This window comes from Grus americana, chromosome 17 (genome assembly GCF_028858705.1).
Source record: "Grus americana isolate bGruAme1 chromosome 17, bGruAme1.mat, whole genome shotgun sequence".
Taxonomy (NCBI): domain Eukaryota; kingdom Metazoa; phylum Chordata; class Aves; order Gruiformes; family Gruidae; genus Grus; species Grus americana.
The window spans coordinates 12,393,627-12,417,645 of NC_072868.1; the positions used below are offsets into that span (position 1 = coordinate 12,393,627).

At 44.0% G+C, this 24,019-nt stretch overlaps 1 protein-coding gene across 1 annotated transcript in view; it reads right to left on the reverse strand.

Moving 5' to 3' along the window:
* CDH4 (cadherin 4) overlaps positions 1-24,019 on the reverse strand; it is a 457,956-nt gene that overhangs the window by 20,271 nt on the left and 413,666 nt on the right. The window contains exon 9 of the mRNA XM_054845867.1: positions 4,019-4,204. Within this exon, the coding sequence (XP_054701842.1) occupies positions 4,019-4,204 (186 nt within the window). The remainder of the gene's footprint in view (positions 1-4,018; positions 4,205-24,019) is intronic.

Genomic DNA, 24,019 nt, shown 5'->3' on the forward strand with positions numbered 1-24,019 from the left:
CATCCCTCCAATTTATATTCCTCCAGTCATCTTTTTTTTTTTTTTTTTTTTTTTTGGTGCTAGCCTGTTTGCTAACCTTGCCCACAGCCAGTCTGCACCTCCCTCCCTGCTGAGGCTCAGATGGAGATGGAGGGGCCAATTTGAGCAGCTCCAGGGGGAACTGATGCAGGAAACCACCGGGCTCCCTGCCTGATGATGCACAGGACACATTGACCACACACATATCTGCTAGGATGTGGCCTGATGCAAAGGATTGGGTTTTTTTCCCCAAAAAATCCAGAGCTGCTCACTCAGCTTCCTTCCCTCTCTTCTGGGAGCAATAAAACCAGGGCTGCAGAAAAGCAGTGCAGGGAGCGGGGCTGGACCGGGCTCACCCGGTAACGTCCATCCCACAGACCGTCCTGGAGGCATCAGTGCCACGTGCTGGCACACACTGCCACAGTGTCCACCACGCTTTGGTCTGCAAGAGAGAGCTGATCTGCCTCCTTCTCTTCTGTGCCCATCTGAGTCCCATTTCACATATTTTATTGAAAAAAAAAAAAATTAAAATCAAGAGCCCATGCCTTCACGGCAGCGTTTGTGTTATTGTCCCTGGTGGGACCGGAGCCTCTTGCAGCCAGACACAATCCAGCCAAAAGCAGAACTTCTTTCACACCATAATAAGCAATTTCTACCAGAACAGTTCATACTTCTGTTTCCTAAAACTGCCTCCCTCTGAGGATAACGGTGCACAGAGCACACCATGTTCTTCACACTGCTCTAACCCCTTCTATCTCCACGCATCGCACTGAAAATGCTGCATATTGATCAGGCCAACAGCAGGAGTAAAAGCCCACAGAGCCGCTACATTTGGGACAAGGAGGTGGTGGACCGTCACCTGCTTTTTAATTTCATGTCCAAGAAGTACGTGACATGAAATTAAAAAGTAGCGCCTTTGCAGACATCCCTTGTCGGATGTTTGGCGTCTGATCTGGCACAAAAGGCTCTGAAACCTCCTGCTGTGGCTGCTGCACATCCTCCTCCTTTGCTAGTCTCCCCGACCTGGATGCAGCAGAGTGAAGCTGAGGGCTTGCCACGTGTCCTCCTTTTCTCAAGGTACTTTTAACTGAAGAGAACAAATTTGCCTTATGTTATTGTTGAGGCAAATAATAACGGAAGCTTCGGAAGCGTCTCCATTATAAATTCACAGCTCTGATCCATGCAGAGTTTATAATAACATTTTACTTAGCTGGCTGCCACAGGGCAGTCACTGCTGCTCTTGGAGATTGTCTCCAGACTCCGTGGTGTCTCATCTGAGTGGGAAGTTTCTCTCCCGCCTTGATCAAGGCTTTCTTTGAAGATTAGGGTCTTGTGCGGTTATGGAAACGGTTTGGAAAGGCATGAACAAAAAAGGGAAATGTTACACTTTTGGTGATTGGATTGGAGCTGTGGATGGGGTTTTGCTGGGAATGGCTGCAAAATGGCCTCCATGAGCATCATCTGAACGCCAATGGCTTCTTGGTTTGGAAGCATTTCTGACCCTCCATTTCTGGTCCTCAAACTGCTGGTGGAGGGGTGGGATTCTCCACAGGACGCCCTTCTCTGCACCGCTTCTGTGACTGCCATAGCCCAGATGCAATCCCCTCTGCTTGCAGCAGTGGGGAGCTACATATAAATGGCTTCAAAGAGCCACATGAAAGTCCAGCCATGTAGGGTCTGTAAATAAAAGGTTCATTACTTGACTTAATTTTTTACCTGTGTTTTCAGTCTACACCAGGGATCAAACCAGCAAGAGACTGCTCTCACACCACAAAGAACAAGATCTGACCGGCCACCCACTTTGACGTGCATACATTCCCCCAACCTTTAAGAATATTCACTTATTAACAGAGAACAAAATATTTCAAAGAAGGTGGAATCCTAAGAGTCTTCCCTGCTTCACCATGAAAATTTAATCACAAGCAATTTCACTCATTCTCCTTGCTGAAAATACACCAAAAAGCCTCCCGGCTTGATATGGGTAAGAAACTCTGGGCACCCAGGTGGATCAGGTGAGGTTATATAGTGAAGACATTCAATGCAATTTCAAGCTTTGAGCTCAGCTTGACAAGACAGGATTTTCATGTGGTTTTTTTGCATTGTGATCACTGTGGGTTGCACAGCAGTGGAAAGTCAACACCAGCATCAATGGTGTCTTGACAAATCTACCCTGCTTTTTGCCTGCAAGTTCTGAATAAGGGATGCTTCATTATGCAGAAGTCCTTGTGTAGCACTGATGATCATGTAAATCCCCTGTTGTTCAATTTGATGTGCCTTTAACTACAGTCGTGACACTTTACTAGATTAAGAATAAGGGGTCCTCCCCTGCTCTCAGTGAAAACGTTGGCATTTCAACTGGCTGCTGATATCAATGGAAGTTAAATGGTTGTATTTTACTTTGCTGAATATTTTCTGTTTAAGCAGAAAATATATACATATGAGTACGTGTATACTTACACACATATATGCATCCATATACACGTGTCTAGAACTACTGCTAAGCTCGAAGAGGTTTTCCGATGTTGCACCAGATAAGGCTGTCAACCATCATTACAGAGCAATAAATAAAAGGACCCTGCTGAAATACCATCTAGCAGGTAAGATGATGTCTCCCTTAGAGTTTCAGCAAAATGGCATCTGCAGACACACACAGATAGCCCAAGGGTCAGAGAACAGGACAAGCTCACACGTTCCTACCAGTGTAACCTCATTGGCATTTCACTGATGTCATTTTTCCTAATATCCAACCTGTAAGTATTAAGAATGACTGCAACTTATTAGCTATAAAGAAGCAGGGCTCTTTTTTTTCAACACAGAGCTATTCTTAAATCATGTTGCTCTTTAAACATCAGTGTTTCATCCTAAGTTGTTTAAAACTCTTTGTTAGAGAAGGACAGACTTATCAAAAGATGCAGGCTTTGTCCATCACAGCATGTATTATCCTTTCCAGGTGCCATGCACAGTGCATGTCGTGCAAGCTAGACATCACAGGAGCCTATTTGTGACGCCTCCACTTTTTTGGTAGTCAGAGGGAGCATCCATAGGCATCGTATTTGGGAAAAGATTCCATGAATGCTGAAGGGATCCGGTTATGTTCTGACTGTGTGTAATGACTGCAGAAGCACTCACTGCCTGGGCTGCTGGCCTCAGTAACTGAATGGGAAGTGACCTCGCAAATGAAGGTAGAGTCATGTTCTTTGGAGGCAAGGAGGGAAACAGGGTTTGATACCTGCTGCAGACACCTTGAGGGTTCCAGCTCTCCTAACGCTGAAGGCAATGGATGGAGGAAAGAAGGGATGGTGGATATTTAAAGTCTTGTTTCTCAGAGTCTTTGGATAAGATCCTCTGCTGATCTAACTTGGGCAGTGGCTTACACTTGAGGGGAGCTATTCTGAGCTGAGGATCTGGCCCACATCGTGTGCTTATTGCTTGATAGTAGGAAAAGGAAAATTTCTCCAATTTCTTTCTGCCAAGCAACTAAATCAGAGAAAAATCTCTCCTTTCCTTCTGTTACCAGGAAATTCGCTCCTCCTGAAATCTCGCCTGCACTCCCTGCTTTCACAGAGGATCACTCGACCTATCCCCTACAGTGAAACGCTTCCCCCCAATTCACAGCTAATGGGGAGTTTCTGGCTCAAAAAGGAGAAGGTGAAGCCTCTGCCCCACCCTGCCACACCAGGCAGGGCTGCACGGCCCAGGTGCCGTTCCCTCTCGCAGCGCTCAAAAAGCTAAGGAGGAGCAGGACGCGGAGGTCAGGCTCAGGTGCTGGGAGGTGCCTTTGGCATCGAGAGTTCAGCAGAGCTTGGTGGGCTGGGCTGAGCTGGGACACGCAGAACCAGTGGCATACCCTTAAAGTAAAAGTAGTCAGGACTCCTGCACAAAGAGAGATGGGAAACGACAGATTCCCAGGTAGAGAAGGCATGAAATAACTGCAGGCTTCTGGCAATCCCTCTGGCCTGACAGGGTGACAAACACAGATTTGCTTTGGCTTCCCCCTTACCTTCACGACAGTTACCATGCCTTCGTTGGTGACGGGGTCTGTCCGGATGGTGAAGTGGCCAGAGGGGTCTCCGCTGATAATGCGGTAGATGGCATTCCAGTTGGGGGAGTGAGGCTGGTCCCGGTCCATCACCGTCAGGTTTGCCACCACAACCTCCACTCTGTTCTCAGGAACTTCTCCTGAATACTGCAAATAGAAGACAGGAGCGGTCATGGTGGGAGCATTCTGTCGGTCCTCACGACTACTTCCCTTCTCCCCTACATCAGCACACCAACTGGGAAACCAGTCCTGCGAAGAGGACCACGGGGTTGTACGTGATGAGCAACACGTACCTTTCTCACTCCTCGTTTTCCTATTTTTTTCTTTGAATATTTTTCCAAACCTTTCAAAGTCTAGTCTCACCTCTTGGCCCAAAGGAGAACAAACCCACTATCACCCAGACACTGTCCAAGCTTCAGCAAATGCTCAAAGTAAATGAAGAAAAAAATGTTACTGATACTCTCATTTGGCTACAGCAATCAGAGAGTTAATTGTCAACAGCAGCTAAAATCGGCAGGCTAAAATGTGCATTTTTTAGGATGACAATGTCCCTTTAACCTGAGCTATTTTGCCTCACTCAGATTTCAGTGATGGCAATTTATTGCTTCTTCAGTGATTTTATTTCCTTTTCTTTCTTTCTTGCCCTTGATTTGATTTTGTCTCATTATTTAAAGTGTTTCTTGTGATTTTGCCATAGCCTTTCCTGGTGCTTAATTCTCTCATTTAGCACTGATTTTCATGGAGCATGTCCAGTTCAGGCATATCCTGATCCATTAGCTGCATTCTTTTCTGCTTTCCAGTCCCTGATTTATCATACGGCTGATCAGGGATCCTGGCCTGTGAATGCTTCCAGTGTTTGGGGCTCAAAAGCTGCCAGTAAGACACATTCCCGAATTTTCAACTGTCCTCATCTCTCAGCATCGCCTATTAGCAGCACTTGCAAATCAACACTCTGATTGACATATGGCAAATTAAACACTGGGGAAACAATGGGAGGCGGCTGGCTCTGAGGCTGCAACTGAAATCCTGGCCCCAAACTGCAGGAGCAGAGCACTTCTGAAAATCTGGCCTTTGGTGTGCACAAATGCCAGGTTATGTAAATGATAATAAATCATTCCTTTGTTAGCACAAGATTCCCTTTCCACCCCTAACCCATACCCATCCATCGGAGTCTTTCAGTTACGTGTGCTTATATTTAGTATATATTATTCCACCACTGACAGCAAAAATATTCAGTCATCTGCCTTATGTTAATGTAAATTTAAATTTGCCCTTTAGTGGAATCCTGAACGGCATTTTGCCCTCTCTTCTGTTATGCACCTGTCCTAAACAAGTTTTTGTTAGTGAAGCAGATGGCATCTTGTCCTGATTTCGGCTGGGACAGAGTTAATTTTCTTCCTAGTAGCAGGTATAGTGCTGTGGTTTGGATTTAGGATGAGAATAATGTTGATAACACACTGATATTTTGGTTGTTGCTGGGCAATGTTTACACCAAGTCAAGGACTTTTCAGCTTCTCATCACCCCACCAGCAAGGAGGCTGGGGGGGGTGCACAAGAAGCTGGGAGGGGACACAGCCAGGAGAGCTGACCCCCAACTGGCCAAAGGGATATTCCATACCATATGATGTCATGCTCAATATATAACTGGGGGGGAAGCTGGCTGGGGGTTTAGATTGCGACTTGGGAACTAGCTGGGCATTCATGGTCTGCAGGTGGTGAGCAACTGTGCTGTGCATCACTTGTTTTGAATATTTTATCATTATTATTATTATTACTATTATTATTATTTTCCTTTTCTGTCATATTAAATGGTCTTTATCTCGACCCATAAGTTCTATGTTTTTTTCCCCGATTCTCTCCCCCATTCCACTGAAGGGGGGAGCGAGCGAACGGCTGTGTGGTTGCTTTAGCCGCCGGCCGGGTTAAACCACGACACATCTCCTTCCAGCCCTGCTGAGCAGTGGGGAAGAACAGTGGGAAGCTGTGGGATAGTTCTCATTACAGTACATACTACAGCTCTTCTTTTCTCTTTATTTCCCATGATTTTACTCGTTTTTTACCCATTCTCTTGCCCAATTTGGAATCTCCTTGGCACACAGCGTTTGCAAGGGAAATATCATATGGAAATTTATCAAAAGCCTCTTGAAAAATCCATTAGATGATGTCATATGTACACTCCTATTATCAACCTTGTCTGAAACATGCTCAAAAGAACTCAAGGAGATTAGTTAAGCAGGATCGTCTTTTACTAAATCCACACTAGTTATCGCCCATTACATTAAATTAATGTTGTATGGCATGCCAGCAATGACAAGTTGATGAGCCCCCAGTCTCTTTTAGGAGATGGCAGCACTGCACATCAAGGCATCATATTGTAATTTCAAAGAAGTTAAGTACTTTGTGCAACTATCATCTCAAATCTTTGACCTAGGACCACAGGTTTTTGACCATTACTACCAGACTTATGCCTTGTAGAACCAAATGGAATTAACTCATCAAGAGCAAGCCATCAGTTGCATTTAAGACAGGTAAGAGGGCCAGTCCTTTAGTAGATCATAACCCTGGCGCTGCCAGTGAATTTGGGTTACATGGAAAAATCCCACACAATCGCCAACAGATTTTACAGCAGCTTCTGTAAAAGCCATCGCAACATCCATTTTCAGCCCACAGCGATAAAGTTTACTACAAGACATATTTTAAAAACATGAGGTATATTTAAAATTATAAATACACAAGTACAACTCAGTATAAAACCTAGAGGAAGATCACAACAGTCTATAAATCTTTTCCATTAGGGTAAACCTCACAATGTTTGGCATACACCGAGCAATCCAGGAGTTCATCCAGTTGTTGATACCTATTAGGCATAGTCAGGGAATGATCAGTCCTATGTGGCACTGAGGGTGGACATTGTCTACTACACTTATAAAGCTAAATATTTTTCTGATGAGAACAGAGTACCTTCACTGGAATCAAAGGAGCCATCCAAAGCTATTCAGGTTAAGAAGCAAACCTTGGAGAGACGCACCACGAAGAACTGAACAACTTTCATCAGCTACAGATCAGCACCTACTGGGAATCCTAAATGTAGTCTGTCTTTTCTCCCTCTAACACTCCCCCACTATCATTATTATAAGTAAATGCTGCAACATGTACTGTCCACAATTGTCTTTACCTTTAATAAAATTAAGTAATGACACTAAATTACATCTGCTAACGGAAGGATGGCAGCTCAAAGCTACCCACACTTTAATGTCATTCCCTCCCTATCCTGGAGTAATTTAGGATAATGAACAATGCCATCTTTCACTGTGCTGCTTTGCAGCATTCCCCGTGCTGTAAGTTTTCTTTCATACGATTACAATTGATTTTCAAATAAAGAGAAGCATATCTATTCAAACAAGGTAAAACAATGGGCAACAGAGGAGCTGCTGGAGTAAACATAAGATTGATAAAGCAGTGCTTGACCTATACTTGTAGCATTTACTCATATTCCCCTGTAATTCATTTAGCTTCACTTTCAATTGTTGCATTTGAAGTCCTTAATTTCCAGAGTGCTTTTTTAAAGCCCATTCACAAGGATTTCTATGGCTGATTGTTACACACTTCGCTTCCCTTCTCAGATAAGGATTTGTTCTGAATCTGGCACGCTCTTAAATTCTGAAATTCTGTAGGGTCTTTTTTCTTCCCCTCCCATAAAAGCCTGTGCTGGCAAAAGTCCTTCTCTCATTCCTCTGGAGCTGGCGCGTCTGAAGTCATATCTTGTTGAAAAGGTAAAAATTCATTCTGATTTTCAGGTTGCATCAGATTATACTAACATTGGTTAATCCCAGAGTTTGTCTTTCACCTCACTCAGTACCTGACAGCATATAAACACACAGACAAATATCACTCCGGCAGAGCAACGGGTTGATGTGAGGGGACAGATGATGAATTCACACAATGACTTGACTTTGTGCAATAAATCTGGAGTCTGGGCGGTGAAGCCACGCACAGCAGAGTAAAACCAATTAGCTCACTGCAGCCACTCCTAGGGAGGTGTGGAATTGAGATGGATGAATACAAAGATAATTATTCAGGCTTCTTTCTAAAGGGAGTTCCTTTTTTCCAACGTTCTTACTTTTTTCTAGCTGGTTTTGCTAAAAAGCTGTGAAAGTAATGACTTGTTCACCTGAATGTCTGCAGGAAAGATTTTTGTGTTGTCTCCAAGATTTGCTAATGACGATGCAACATTTGTTACAGGCAGAAGCAGTTGATGAAGGCTGAATTGCCTAAAGAAATAGAGTCTTTTACAACCTATAGCTATGGATTAAAGTAGAAGAATATGGGCATCTCAGTCCTCTTATTAGCCCTTCCCCTGACAGCTATGACTGCTGCAAAGTGCTGCATCTCCTCTCTGGGTCCCCTAGGTCCAGAGAAGCTGAAATGACAGTGAGTGCATGTGTGGGGTGTCCCATCTCTCATCACTTTCCACTGCCAGGCCGCCCCGTTATGCGGCAAGCTCTGGATACGATGCGATGGGTAGCCGGGGAACCCAGCGCACAGAGGGCTGTGTTTGCCCATGCAAACTGTGTGCGCAGGCACCCAGCCTGAATACCAACCCACAGCTCCTCCATGCTTAAGGGCATACTTCCAACCAAGTGCTGGCATGCGAGATAACGGTTTACCTTTTCCGCACGATACTTAACAAAGATGCTTGAATAGCAGGCAAATTAATAAACAACTGCGGTCTGGTTGCAGCAATCTGTGTAAAATGAAAAAAAAAAAAAGACCAAAATCTCCTAATAAATCATTAATTGTGATGTGTCTGCCCAGCTGCAGCATGGAAACAAGCAAATGCCATCCTAATTGATTGCTTTTTATTCCATCTTTATAGGCCTGCATTTTTTATTGTGGGGGCTGAGTAAGCCCAGAGGTGTAAAAAAACCTCTAGATTGTACTCTGTGTACAATCTGCCAACTTGATATTTAGATCAATAATCCTCTTCCCCCCCGCCCCCCCATTCCTACTACCGGTTATTTAGCTTTTCTTCCTAGCAGCCTAATTGCTGTTTTCTTAAGCCTTACTATCAATTCTCTGACCTTTAATTTCCGATATAGTTTGCTGTATGGATGACTGTACTATGTCTGCAAGTTATCCCACCCCCCCCACGCCGTACGGGTCAGACTTGGCTATCAGCTTCTGTGATAGTCCAATAGTGGCCTCCAGGTTCTTGCTCCATCATTGCCGTTGCGCAGCAGAGACCCCAAGCTCACTTGAATCCCCACAAAATCTCCATGAAGTCAACCATATTTTGCATGCAAATCAGATTTTGAGATGCTCATTTCTTAATCACGTCTTATTAAAGAACTACTCACTTTGGTGTGTTCTCAAACGACGATCACCCTCTAAGTACCGATGTCCTCACTTTTTCTGAGGCAGCCCATGGCACCCCTGCTCTGCATTGTACCAGCCAGCAACCCCTACGGAAATCTCTTTGCCACTGGTTTTTTTTAGGCTCATGCCCACAACATCCCCTGCACTGCAGCGTCCCTGCTTCGACTTCACGTTCACTTGGACCTACTCCACAGTCAATCCACGTATGCATATCATACTTCAGACTAGTTATATGCCATGTGGCAAATGCTTCCCAAAACATTATCTATAAAGCCCAACGCACTTTTGCCAGCTCAGTTTTGCTCCGCTGGTACGAGGCCCAGCTGTCACGGTGCTCATTCAGAAATGAATTGCTCGGCTGCAGGCACCGGCTCGTCGCGGTTGGGCAGAAGTCAGCCTTGCCCAGCCGAGCGGAAGGAAGTGCATGACAATTAGCTCACCAACTTTTAAAGGATGCTTTGGAAGTTCTGCCTTTATCTGCAGCGGTTTGTATTATGAAAATGCCTCACCTGCCTGCGAAGGAGCTCTCTCAGCTCTATGCATGGTGTGGCGGAGCCAGACCATCCGCTTGTTTATTGGGAGTTCCTACAAGGAATGATGAGTGACGTTCAGCGCGGTCTCAGCGTGCTGGTTTCACTTCTGCTGGATGATTTTGAAAAACAAAAGAAAGCCCTAAACTTTTACACTTCTGAAGCTGATCTTATGATGGAGTGCAGACAATTTCCATCGTGTTCCTGCAGCTGATGGCAGCCATTGGCTTTACGCTTTGTCTTTACTGGTGTTATTTTTCCAAAATCACAAGTAAAGGCTAGTTTTGGATTAAATTACAAGATTTACTCTTTGAATATGAAGACAAAGCAGGAACAGAGGAGAAGAAAGCAATACTCTTTTTTTACAGAAGCAGCGGCAGAAAACCCTCTCATTTCAGATTCTCTGGTGTGAAGAAGGAACATGCAGGTTTCACCTTGGTTCAAAGACTCTTAGAGTACTTGCCAGGAGTTCAGAGACAAGAGCACGTAATGGTAAAAGGATATTAAAAAAAAGAAGTTTGCATGTCTGACAATGAGCACTAATTTTTTCCATTATCAGATGTTACGTTCTTGTGACAGTATGAAAAGATGCCACAGAAATGATGACACAAGACACTATTCTGCTGCAAGATAACCATTTCCAGATAAATATATCTTATGAAACGAGGTTTGAAGTTTGCATAGAAATTTAGATATTTTATAAAAATGCATTACAATACAAAGGAGCTTTTTACAACATTCATATGAAAGGTTTAAAAAGAGATTAAAATTATGTCCTTGGAAAGGCATATAGCCTTGTCAAGGAAAAAAAATTCTACATTAACCCCGTGTAGGAAAGTTGTACTTTATCTGTATTTCAAAGGCTATAAAGAACCACTTTAATCAACCTACTTGACTTTGGGGACTTGCACGTCTCGCTGAAACTCATGAAATCTGGCATAGTGTGGTTTCCAGAACACAAAAGCCTTTAATCTGTAACCCGGCACTCTTGTACATTCAAATCCTGATACTATCTCCTTGTTAGGAAGAAAAATTGTGAATTTATCCAAAATGGGATCTCATCTCGTCTAAATGATGTAGCCTTTGCAACAGTGACCTTTAACAATGGTTATACTCAACAATAAAAGATTTTATCTCGGGAGCCAGTGGAAACAGTATATGTTAAAATTCTGATCTGATAGCACAGCCTTTTATTTTCCAGTTTTAGACAAGAATCCTTTGAACATTTCATTTGCTCTCTTGTCTAACATACCTTTGTTTCTTGCCTACAGAATGAACAGCAGGAAAAGGTAGCTGATACCTTTCTGCAGACTATTTGATTGTCAGGTGTAATTAGTAATGCTATCTTTTAAATAGAAGCATAGATTTCAAAACAGCTGGAACTGCCTACAAAGCCTCATTCTTAAAAAAAAAAAAAAGATAATTTATATACATACATTTATATAATAAAACATTCTTGCACAGATACTTCATTGCTTTATGACGGTTGACAGCCCTATGCTTCCCTTCAGCCGCAGAACTGAAGGCTAAGTGACTTGCCCGCGTCTCCCGAGGCAGACGTAGAACTGGCGCTGGAGCCGTGTCCTGCCCTCCGCTGCCTGGGTTGGGGCAGGATCCTGCGAACATCATTAATTCATGTGCTGCTTGATAAACCCATTAGGTCAGCCCGGATTAGTCTATCGATCTCCCCAGTGCATTGCCACGTAGCCCTGTGATCCCCACTGAGCTCCCAGGGTGGAAAAGCTCCCAGATGGGAAGGCTGGCAGAGCGCTGTGCGCTGGGGATGAGCAGGATCACCAGCACGGCTCTTCCCCAGGCTCTGCACCGCGTTGGCTTCAACGGAGGAACCTGAACAGGTTGTACAGCTGGGGGAAAACAGGCCAAAAGAACAACCGGCTGTAAAGCTCCACCGCCATGAAGGTCAACAGCGGTTCTATACACTGACCTGCCTGAATTGCCAAAGCAGCGCTGGCATCCCGTGCGTCGCCCAGCATGGCAGGTGGGGAGCTTTCCAACGTGCAGACTGTGTCGCTCGCCCTTACTCTCCAAAAAACCCATCTTCCTTAAAAGCAGGTGAAATTAATTCATTTGTTGGAATGTCAAGCCTCAAATTTCTTTCTCTTTCTTCAAACTGCAGAGCGGCAAATAATTGCGCTGTTTTGAACGAACCTTTGAAAACATGTTTTTCCTGATTTACAAGTAAACCAGACTGACAAAAATTGTGTGACAGAGTTCAGCTCGTGAGCGAAAAAAACATACTCCCCAGGCCTGACTCTGTATTTCTTGGTGAGCTGTGTATAGAAGAGGATCTTTCAATTCAGGCACCTGTAATAAAGTTTCATAAAGAAGGGCCTTAAGCTGATAAGTCTGGTTTAGGATTTTCTTATTAACAGCCCACTTCTCATAATGAGTTTTTAATTTAATTTTTTTCAGATTTTAAGGCATATAAAAGGTGCTCGTGTGCCTTTGGGATCTGAAGATGGATATTTGGGAAAGGGAGAATTTTAAGAGTACTGAAACTGAATTTTTTATGTACACTATAATCCTGGTATTGAGATTTTTAACAAGTTTCCTGCATAGCACAGCTCAGCCCGTCTGCATGCTGACGCCTGCTCAAACCTCCTCTGCACTTGCAATTGAAATCTCTGTTGTTTCCAGATTAGTCTCAAAATTAGCACACAGGGGGATTTATTTTTTTAATGACTGGATTTGAACACCACTATCAGGTGCTTGGAAAACCCTCAGGGTCTGGTCATAAATAGGGATCCTGACTGGTCAGAGCATCCTTGTAGGAGAAAGGCTCTGAAGCATGTGCTTTATTCTAAAAGTGCTGCTACTGTGGTTTACAGACGTGATTTTCTGAGCTGGTGCCACGACGGACAATTTTTCACATCCGTACTGCTGCATAAAACGCAACGGCAATGCCCACTGGTGGGGTGAGATTTGTGTGCCCCCACCTGCTCCCCTGTGCTGTGGTTTCTATGGGAAGGGAATGAGGAACGGGGGACGCGTCTCCGCGTTGCAGGGGTCGCTGAAGAGCCCCTCCACTTCACAGACAAACCAGACGGGTCAGCTGCAGCACTGCCCCGAAAGGAAACCCGCCCTTCCGCGCTCACCTTCGGATGGAGTCCCTAAAATCTGGCATCACCGAAAAGGCATGCCCCGCCTGCTTACAGTAATTCAGAGCACAGAACGAAGACTAAATTAAATGCTGTGTAATTCATCAGACTTGCCATGAGAAAGAGCATTCTCACTGAAAAACAGTGAGCGAGCTGGACTCTTTGTTTACCATACGAAAGTTAAAGTGCCTGTAGCGGAGGAGAGAAATGCAGTGAGGAATGGGAGGATATTCAGCCAAAGAAAAGAGGGAGTCACTATATGCTTGCAAATTTAGGACGGAACACATTATTATTTCTTCTCGTTTTTTTTTTTTGAAATTAAAACACATTATTGTGCTAAGCTGAACGGTTTGAAAAACTCTACCATGCTCAAAAAACTATATGAAACCTTTTAACCATCCTATCTGATCTTAACTCTGGCTGTTCTCTGTGTTCTGACCCTTTCTTCTATGACTGGGAAGCGTTAAGACATCCCGGACAGTTAGAAAGATTTGTTAAAAGAAAACTCACAGCACTACCAAATCCTTTGCTAAATCTCCTTCCCCCCCCCCCCCCGCCCCGGTATGTCACTAAAGATTTCATAAGTGAAATGTGCTTAATGAAATTCCAGATACATATCCTCTTCAAATGACAGCCCTTGGAAGCACTTGTTTGTAAGGCAACAGAATATTGAAGAATTAAAAACCTGCCGACCCAAGGAAGTTCGCCAACTTCACAAGGCGATTTATTTCAGTGCCTTGCAATAACAGAAGTACAAAATGTATTTAAATTTCACATCAGTGCCTGAGATGCTGTGTACTTGCAAGATAATGAAATAATCCGCTACAAATGGGTATTTGCCTGGGACATCTGGCGGATGTGGAGACATACCTGCCAGGGCTGCGTGGATGTCCTGCCTAACCAGGAACCTCCTGGATAGTGCTGGGTGTCTACATTCAGGCAACCGAATTGGACCCTCCGAGGCCAGGTCTGGGCTCAGGAGGAGAACTGGGATATTTAATATGCATCCAAAAGCAGAGACAGGCACATAATCTAGAAAAAATCATTCAAATTCGAAAGAAACGCTACACACAGATAAATTTTAGAAAAGAAATTCTGGTGTGGGGAGATATGGAAGCATTGATGTCTGGCTTCTCCTTGAAATTTTGGCTTCACCGACACCAAATTATGGGAACGGTGTCTAATCCCCACACACACGTACCAGGTGGTGGGGACCAGGGTGATTTCCATCGCAGCACATCACAGAATAGGAAGGGTATTTCTCTGTAGATGCTTCCTTTGACTACGAAGATTTTGTCCGCGACACCTGGCTGTGTCACACCTTGTTGCACACACGCAGCTCACACGTGTTCTAGCACCTCTTTCTCACTGGACAATTCCTCCACGCCATGATGGAAGGCACGGTGTGGGATGTGGTCTACAGCTTCTCCCCCCAGACCCCACGCGCATTAAATGGGGCAGGAGAGGGAGAGAGAAGTCCTTGCTAATGAGACATCGCACCAGGAGACCCAGCACTGCCAGGTGTGGCAAACGAAATGGCTCAAGACAAATGGGTTATGGCAAGTGATAGCTGGTAGGTGTTGTCATACTGCACGGGTCGGGGTGGTCTTGCCAGTGTAGAGGTATCATCTGTGTTTTGATAATATTAACCTGACTGCATAAACCAGCAGGCTAGAAAATCAAATGTCAAACCAAATTATAACATATCATGACGATGCTGATGATCGATACGCACGTGCCGCTCAACGCCATTAACGACAGCTACCTACAAGCACTGAAAAGAAAGGAGAGCATCGCGCTGTACGTTACAGGTGGGTGAGGTACATGGGCACTGAGGTCGTGCTGTTACTCCTGGATTTCAACCACCTCCATGGTGAGAAGCAGGGCAGGAGCAGCGTCGCAGGCTCTACCTCCCACGCGGTGCCGTAGCTCTAATCGGCTGAGACTGCGCTCTCGAGCATCGGGAGAGGAGGTTATACTATTCTTGATTTTACACCAAGCAGTACATGTGTTCAATTTGAGAGAGACCAATACAGCTTTTTTTTTTTTTTTTGTGACAGAAAATTGAAATCTGTAATGAAACTATCGTTCCCATTTTTTAAATCACTGGTCTTTGGCAATTTTAAACTCCGAGGTCTGAAAAATTCATTACTACTAACTTCCATCAAGGGTGTTCCTGAAACCAAAATTACTTAATCAACTCAATTTAGCTTCTTGTGTAGACCTAATTCAGAAAAACTTTATCTTCTTGAATTGTTATTGCAATTAATTTACCCCCCCTTCTTTTTCTGCAGCAGACGACATTTCAGTAATTAGATATTTTATAAAAATGAGTTATTCATTCAGGGTAGCTTCACTTTTATATTTGATTAATCATATTACCACTGAGGTCTGGGTTTTGTCTCCAAGGAAAGTTTAATGACCTCATTTTAATCCTTCTTTTAACCACTAGGCAGGTATCAATGAAGAGAAATAAAATTATCTTCTTTTTACTTTCTCTCTTTTTTTTTTTTTGCAATCTCAAGATTACATTTGATGTTTTTTTTTTTCTCCTGACTGACCCATTTACAAGGAAGAATCTAGCTGATTCCAATTAGGTTCAGGACAGAATCAGGCTAAACAGAGCCTTGAACTGTACCTTAATAACTAACGCTCAGTGTAATGGAGAGGAACCAGAACTGTTTCACCAAACAGCAGTTGGTTTAAAGCACTGTACACGATTAACTTGGTGATAATTTGAAAATGAATGTACTGAAAGGAAATAACCAAAACAAAAGCCACTGTAAATGTAGGTTTTGATTAATGGGGTCTATTAGGAAGAGACTTCTATCAGAGAGACCATATTTTTTTTTATATCAATGCATATATACCTACACAATGTAATGGAATGATTCACATAAACCCCAATTTATTTGGGAGCAGAGACTTGGAGAATACTGATGACTGTTTGCCTTATATCAGTACCTATCTATGCTTTGAATCTAGCTATACGTGTGTATCTATATTTGTGTGTTTGTACATATACATCTTTGTATCTATCTATCCATCCATCCTGCAGACTACACTAAGTAGTCTCGAAGGTATTTCATCCTTTCTGTCATATGCTGCACTGGTGTAAAGACTGAACAGAAATCACAGAAGGGGCTGCTGCTCTTTTCATTAAGACACGGGGAATTATTGTTTTCTCATAAACTGAGAAATCTCTTTCATTTTAGATGAAAGAGGTGATAAAATAAAGAGCAAAAGTTGAGTATCCACAAGAGAGTACGAAGCGTGTCTCGTTTTCCATAGCATTGCATCGAAAGGGCCTCCAGGCACCTCAAGATGCCGTGCCTGGGAAGAGCCGTACTGCTCACGCAAAATCTGCACCCTGAGCTGGGGACCTCACGCATTCCTTATCGGCATCAAAACTGTAGGCATCACATCTCCTGAGCTCTGTTGGACAGGCTTTGCATTTAGGTCGGGATCCGTATCCAAAGGTACGTTTGATTCAGAAGGCAGGTCACGATGTCAATAACTTCTGTGAGGACACAAATACTTCCCTAACCGCGGCTAACCTGCGTGCCTGCAGCAGCACAGCCCCTGGCATTAGTGTGACGAGTCCTGGGCAAGGCTGAGACAGGATGGGAAGAAAGAGTATTGTTTCTGCTTGTTCTCTGTTACTGCTACGCCTTGACCCAACATCCTTAGTCTAATTCATTGCTCATGACAAAAGGTTTTCATCATGGCCTGCAACGTAACGAGAGGCAGAAAGCCCATTTCAATTTATGAACACTGAATTCTTACTTAGGAAAACTAAACTGATTTGTAGTTTTTAGACTTCACCATCTATATATTTAATTGAAACACACACAGAATTAGGTAGATGCTCATGTACTCAAATGCTACCGGGCATATTCAATTCACTTGAATATAATAATTTCAGTTGTAGGGTGACAGCTCTATAACAGCCCAAGCTTTACTGCGTGGTTAGGCTGAGCTCCGTTTTGATTGGAAAATTGCAAGCGAATGCAGTCACCTGGGATTTTCAGTGAAAGCACAATTGATTTTTAACGATAAATCCTGTCTGCAGGACTGAACGGAACTCCTGGGTTTGTTTTCAGCTGTAAAACAATTCAGTCCTGTAAATTTTCTCACCATGGTATTAGGTCTTTCCCCTTGCCAGCTCTGACCTGCGCTGTTCACCTTGATTTCTGCCTCTTGTGACAACTGCCTCTAAATTACACCACGGGCATAATTTTGATGATTTTAAAATACTGTAGCATCTAGGCTAATCTATATTCAAATGTCATTGTAGACTTTCTGAATGGCACAGGTGTAATGACAGGGACTGTGAGATCTGAATTGGGCAACTACATACGCAGCTTTAGCCTATACGCTGGGAAATTAGGTACACGGTGCTCAAGATTTAAGCCCTTGATCTTTTCTAGATCTGGACATGTGCCCAGGCCCCAGGAGATAGTTAGCTACCCCCTTCCACTGCTTCCACTGTTTTTTTTCCTGGATCAGCTGTGGTAAGACCTCTTTTTAGGACAGCCCTTGGTAGGCACCCTGGTTCATTTTTCTGTCCGTGGGAAATCCCACTGAAATTCCGTTCCTGCTGGGTTCTCCCTTCACAGCGCAAGATTAATTTGTAAAACGCAAGCACGTATGTAAAAGGGATTTCTCATTATGCTCACATGGACTGAATGCTTCCGGATACATCTGGCTATAAACGTGCTTAGGAAACCCCAAACCACTAGCACGCTGACGTGGTTTCCGATTTTGGTTTCCTACTACCATTGAAGATCATTTCTCCAAACTAGACCTCTTTACATCGAGGTCATTTGGAAGTCAGGATCTTTCAGCCTGCAGGAAAAGCTGAGGGTTTTCTTTGCTACTTTGCTGTTTCTGAACTTACCATTAAATACAGAGCTCAGCAGGATTCAGCTGCGGGGGGCTGGAGCCCAGGTGAAGTATTCACCCCAAGCTTTGCCACTTGCAAAAAAAAGTCACGTTTTTACAGCTCACATTAGCTATTTCTGCAGCTCTGGACAGTGTTGCTCATGCATTGGTTGATGCACAGCTATATTTTGTCCTCAAACAGCATTAGACATGAAAAAAAACCACACACAGAGCAAGGAATAAAATTTTGGTTTATGCTTGTTTGCTTTTCCAGAATTTTGGCAAGTTCACAGAGCAGGAGGACTAAGGGAATGCTACGCCATGGCTATGAAAAAGGCAAATTTGATCCTAGGAAATATTAGTGCTCTTGTTCAAGACACTGAAAAAAAAAAATCTCATCTGGATTACTAGATACAAGTCTGGTCAAAAGAAAGAAATCTGAGCAGAGCCTGGTGGAGAGCAGGGTTAGCAAGATAACCAGGGGAACAGAAAGCTGTAATGTAAAAAGGGGTTGGAGGAGCTTGGCTTGTTTAGCTTCACAAAACGGCGTGCACTAGTACATCAGGGTGGAGACGGGAGAGAAAGTGGGAAGGAAACATCAAAACGGGAGAGGGAAGAACTATTTAAGGTAAAGGACAATGCTAGCGTGGCAGCGATGTACTGAGAGCCTGCTTCACTTTCAAATTTCAGAGCACTTTTCAGAGCGGGCTCATTAGCATTTTCCACAGTACTCGGAGGAGCCAGAATACCTGCACAGACAAAGGTCAGACATTTTTGGCAGTGCAGTGCCAAAACCAAAAAGCCCTTTTAACTTGGGTCTTTCTCCATGTCGTTTTACTCATGAAGCGCTGCGCTCCTCACTCTGCACATTTCATTGCTGACTGATTCAGTCCAACGCGAGCCAGGTTACTAACTCAGCGCTCCTCTAGCAGCCAGAGACGAGTCTGATCTGACACTATTAATTAAACAGCCCAGTTAAAAACTGGCAAGAACTGCTTTTTCCAATGCACTTGCAACAAGTACTTGCTCCTCCACTAATTAGCCAAATCCACTTTGCAACTAGATTAACCTTACCCAGCAACACATCCCCTTCTGCTAGAATATGAGCACCTCTCTCTGCACGCTGACACCCTGTACCAGCCACGCTGCCTGGAGTTCACAGCCAGCCTTTGGCCAGACTGCCTTTCCCAGGCTAGCAGGAGTCACCACCGCCCGGGCGCTGTCAGCTGGGAAGAACCCACCCGTGCCCGATAGTCCTGTCCTAAACCTTTAGAGCTGGTCCTAATGGGAATCAGCGCTGAGATTAGCCACCGAGGCAGCGCAGTGGGGAAGGGGATGCAGTCCTAGAGCTGCTTCTTTAAAACACGCTCGCTCCACTGGATTCAGCCTCGGAAGAGGAGATTCTCAAAGCAGTGCCAAAGGGCAAATTTTAAAGTAGCTTTAAATAAGACCTCCTAAGGCTCAGGAGCTTAAAGAACTTGAATAGCCCAGTTTCTTTTTTTTCCTTCCTTTTTTAAAAAAAAAGAAAAAAGAAAAAAAAAAGACTACGTTGATTGCCAGGCAGGTTTTCCCAAGAATCCACAAGCTCAACTAATCATGAGCACTTCAGCCCTGTGAAATAATATTTCCCTTACATGGGCTACTATAAAAACAAGTTCTGCACAGTAGGCAAATTTAAAATAACTTTTAATTAACATTTAAGACACAGAAGTCTGATCATGCAAATTCATCTGCGTCTCCTCTCTGTGCCTGATTGTTCCTGATTGAATACGATAAAAATAGACTTTGTATGAGTCAAGTGTAGGCATGGATTTCTTTAACTTCTCCTCCCCTCTGATTATGCATTTTCTTAGATAAAGTGGAAACCCTTGGATGGCTATTAACAGTATCATGGGTCAGACTGGAAAGGGCATCCTGCTTGATAGGAGTTAAAGATTACACTGGAATTAAAGGCATTCCTTCCATGAGCAAAGAAAATGCCTCCACCTTGCATAAAGACTCACCTGAGACTATCCAGCATTGTTCTGTCTCAGCTGACTTTTAATCTCTGAAATACCAACACTAATTTCAGAGCACGTCCTCTGCATCTGAGATGAGCATCTGGCCAGAGGCTCAGCTACAGATCTATATTAATACAGAAAAAACGCAACTCGCCTGCACACAAGAGATAAATATTTGAAGGGAGACTGAGGAATTTCCACATAATTAAGACATGTCAGAGGACATGACCCTGTTACGAGTAAAAGGCACTCTGGATAACAGAGGGCACACTGATACCAGTACCTTTATCTTGTAACAGTTATGGAGCCAGCTTCCCAGTAAAACTTACTACAGCGCCTTTGTAACACAGTCCAGTTAAAATGTCACTATTTTACACCAGCTGATGATTTGGCAGATGCCAAACCCACTAAAAATGCCACGAAAATGAACTAGCACAGCTAATCGCTCCCTAAGGCCCATGGAAAACTTGGGTTTGGGGGATTAACCTACCCTTTTCTAAGGCACCTGACCCAGAGCCTGTGGGCACGGGCTGGTCGGGCACGGCGTGGAGGCAGCGTTACCTCTGCTCGCCCAGAACTGGCACCTCTGCTCTCTGGCAGAGGGGAGAATTGCCTCTCTCCATTTATTTTTGCAAGCAACAATGTCACATGAAGAACACAACACAAAGAGCGGGCTGAAGTCCCTTAGCTAGCCAGAAGAGCTTTGCCTGGGTCACGGTCCTGCACTAAATCATTAAAATTGCCCAAAATAGCTGCCTAGGATGTTTACAGGGCTTCATAGGATGCTCCACTCCTCTGGCGCAGATCTGATTGCTTCCCGCGCCGGGGCAGTCTCTCATAAGACATTTCCTCACTGTTAGCTGCTCTCTGATGCTTCTCAACACAGCCAGATAGCATCGCAGATCGAGAAAATATTCACCATCACAAAAAACAAAGCTGGAAAGGACTAGAGGAGGTCACCTCGCCCTCGCTGTGCTCCAGCGCCTTCCAGTTTGATGCAGATAGTCCTGGTCGTGACTGTCAGGACTAGTCATGACATGCTGATGGACTTAACAGCAGACTTTAGTTTAAAATTGTTTCGTCTAGAGACCGCAATTTTTCCCCTCCATATGATTTCAGGATGCTTTGTATGAGAAGGCGGGGGTACTTCTTCCCCTGCTGCTGCACAGGACGTTCCCCCGGCCCTTCAGGTGATGCACTGCAGGGTATGGCAATCACGCTGATCCGCTTCCATGTCAGCAAGCGATCATTTTGGAGTTTTATCAGAGTAGCTTCAATTTGTATATTTAAAGATCTTCTGTGTGATTTTTATTGCTCTTTTCCCACTTCTCATCATTTTGATCACAGCCCATCTGGTATTTCGGATGTCCGTTAACCACCATACCTCTGCAGGTCATCGGCTTTTGCGGACGCGTGATTTTGGCTCCTGTACGCCCGTGTCTCAACTTTCACATGGTCCGTGCATGCAGTCTCTTCACCTCCCCGCATGGCATGCCCCACTACGCACGTGATCTGACTTCCTTGACCATTGCAGTGGTTGTTTTCTTCTCTCCGGTCCTGTTGTTAAGTTTTGCACAGTAACATTAATTCCTGCTGCTGAATACATGAGCTGTGACGCCAGCATGGTGCAGTGTCCTCCTGAGCTACATTCTTATCCAGAAACGATTAAGTCTAAAACCACCCTGGCTGAATGACAGGTAATTTAGGAGCGCTATAGGGTGGGCCTTTGTATGTGTCTATGCTGAATACGGTTGCTTGAGCTCCCTTCATCTGGCAGCTTTCCAAGAGCAAACCACAATTTCAGTTATTCAGCCTATTTTGTTTTTACAACAGCATCTCAATACAGAAGTATTTTAAATAAAAATATGCTGTATCTCTCCAAACAGTCCCCAGTCTTAAAAGAAACCACTGGCTTTCTTACCCTCTGAGGAGGTGTAGATTTCCTGGAAAGATATTTTTGCCCCCCCCCCCCCCCTTTTTTTTTTTTTTTTAAAGAGGTGTTAAAATGCAGATCAGACTATTTGAAGACAGCAAGGAGATTCAGCTCAGGTTTAACGAGACTGATCAGCTTGATGCTGTTCTCTCTGCCAGTCAGGGAAAAAAAATAAATTATACTTTCACACTTGTATGAAATTCATCCTGGCTAAACCCAGGAGTATATTTGTTTCCATAGAATCAGAAAATATTATTGTAAAACACTCCACCCTTGGTTTTCAAATCTTTACAAAGTCCCACATGCTATGATGTAAAGCCCTTTGGCCCTTGCAAAACTCTTTCTTCAATGACTGAAATTAGAGAAATAATGGTACGCATCAGCTTAGAGGAAGAGTAGCGTTTTCTGATTCATTGAACACAATCCTATGGGTAATCCTCTTGATAGCTTTTATTCCTTCTAGGTCTAACACACATCAAGACATTAAATACTCTGAATTCACCTGAAAGTAAATTTCCATTATGTCACCTTACATCAGATTCAGCTTTGGAAGGTGTTTTGGAAAGACATTAAAATATACCACATCTGGAGGGATGCTGCCCTCCAGAAGGCATGGATGGGGGTGTGCGACTAACCCTGACACGGCTCATCCCGCTACCCAAAACCTCATCTCCCAACCTGCACTTGGGGACAAGGACCAGGCAACCTAGGTCAGCTGGAGCAACCTGTGCTTAAATGATGTGGCCACTAGATGTCATTCCTTTTTCACTCAAAGGAAGGTTAAAGATGTATTTACCCGGCAGAATCAGGTCCCCCCTGCAAACACTAGCAAGCTGGGGCACACGTACTGCTGTGGTGACAAGTCCCGTGGCCTCGGAGACACAGAACGCCGTAAGACCAGCCGCTGTAAAACTTTCCAGAGAACAATCCCGTGCTGGCAGGAGAAAGGACCACACGGCCCAAGGCTTGTATCAGATCTTTATGGCTCTTCACAAGTGTACGTATCCTACTTAAGGAGGTATTTAACGACACCTTCACAATACAAAGCTTGGTGTACTCACTGTGACAGACAGGAAGGCTGCTGGGAAACCCACCCCATGCTGCTGGACCAGCAGCGCAGGCTGCGGACTGAGGCCCTGACCTGAAAACGTGTTGGGTGCTCCTACTTCTCCGGTTCAGGAGGAACGTAGTGCCTTTTTTCTGAGAATCTAAGTCCAAGTCACTTCATCAGAAACTGCTACCATTACTCGGGAGCTGAGCACATCACAGCCATGAGCCCAGGTCCCAGTGGTGATGGGAGGGAAGGACCCAGACCCCACAGCTGGCACGGAGCTGATTTGGGTCCATGGTGGCATGAATTGGGCTCTGCATGGCTTCCCGAGTTCTGCGACACACTTGTAGTCTGTAAGGGTAAAACTAAGGGGAAACTTTGGTACTGCGTGCCTAAGTATTTGCATATCTTTTAAGACAGAATGAAAATTCGGAATAATATAAATAATAAAAACATTCCTCAAAGGATGTTCAGTGCCCTGAGCACAACGCGGTTTGACTTTCTGTATTTTTAAAGATTTGGTATTAGTTTGAGATACACCATTTACTGCTCCTTGTCGACCCTCATACAAATACAGGCAGTGGATACACAATGATTTCTCATTTATTAGCATGCAGACCTCTGCAGTGCTCTATGGTTTCCAACATTACCACGCGTATTTCCGATGCTCTATGTCTATGGATTATGAAGGCTGGAAAGAACCAGACCACACCATTTCACCTTCCAACTCTTCATTTTTACCTTTACCAGCTCTAAAAACTTGTCATTTGCAATCTCTTTATTTTTTTCCCCATGTCCCCCAGTAATAGCAACTTGGAGCACCTAAGAACAGAACAGAGAAATACTGTACTAATCTCAGAAAGATTTTTAGCTGATTATAACCAGATGTACCGAAGAATGTCTACACGTTCACTGCTGGCACACACAAATACATCTGTTAGAGCTATCAGTGAAATACAAGTTTTACCAGATACCTGTTACCATTTAGAGTATTTACTGCCTCCTTGAAATCATATCTGAGCTACTAAACCCAAAATATCTCTTACTGCTCAGGATTTCACTCATCAGT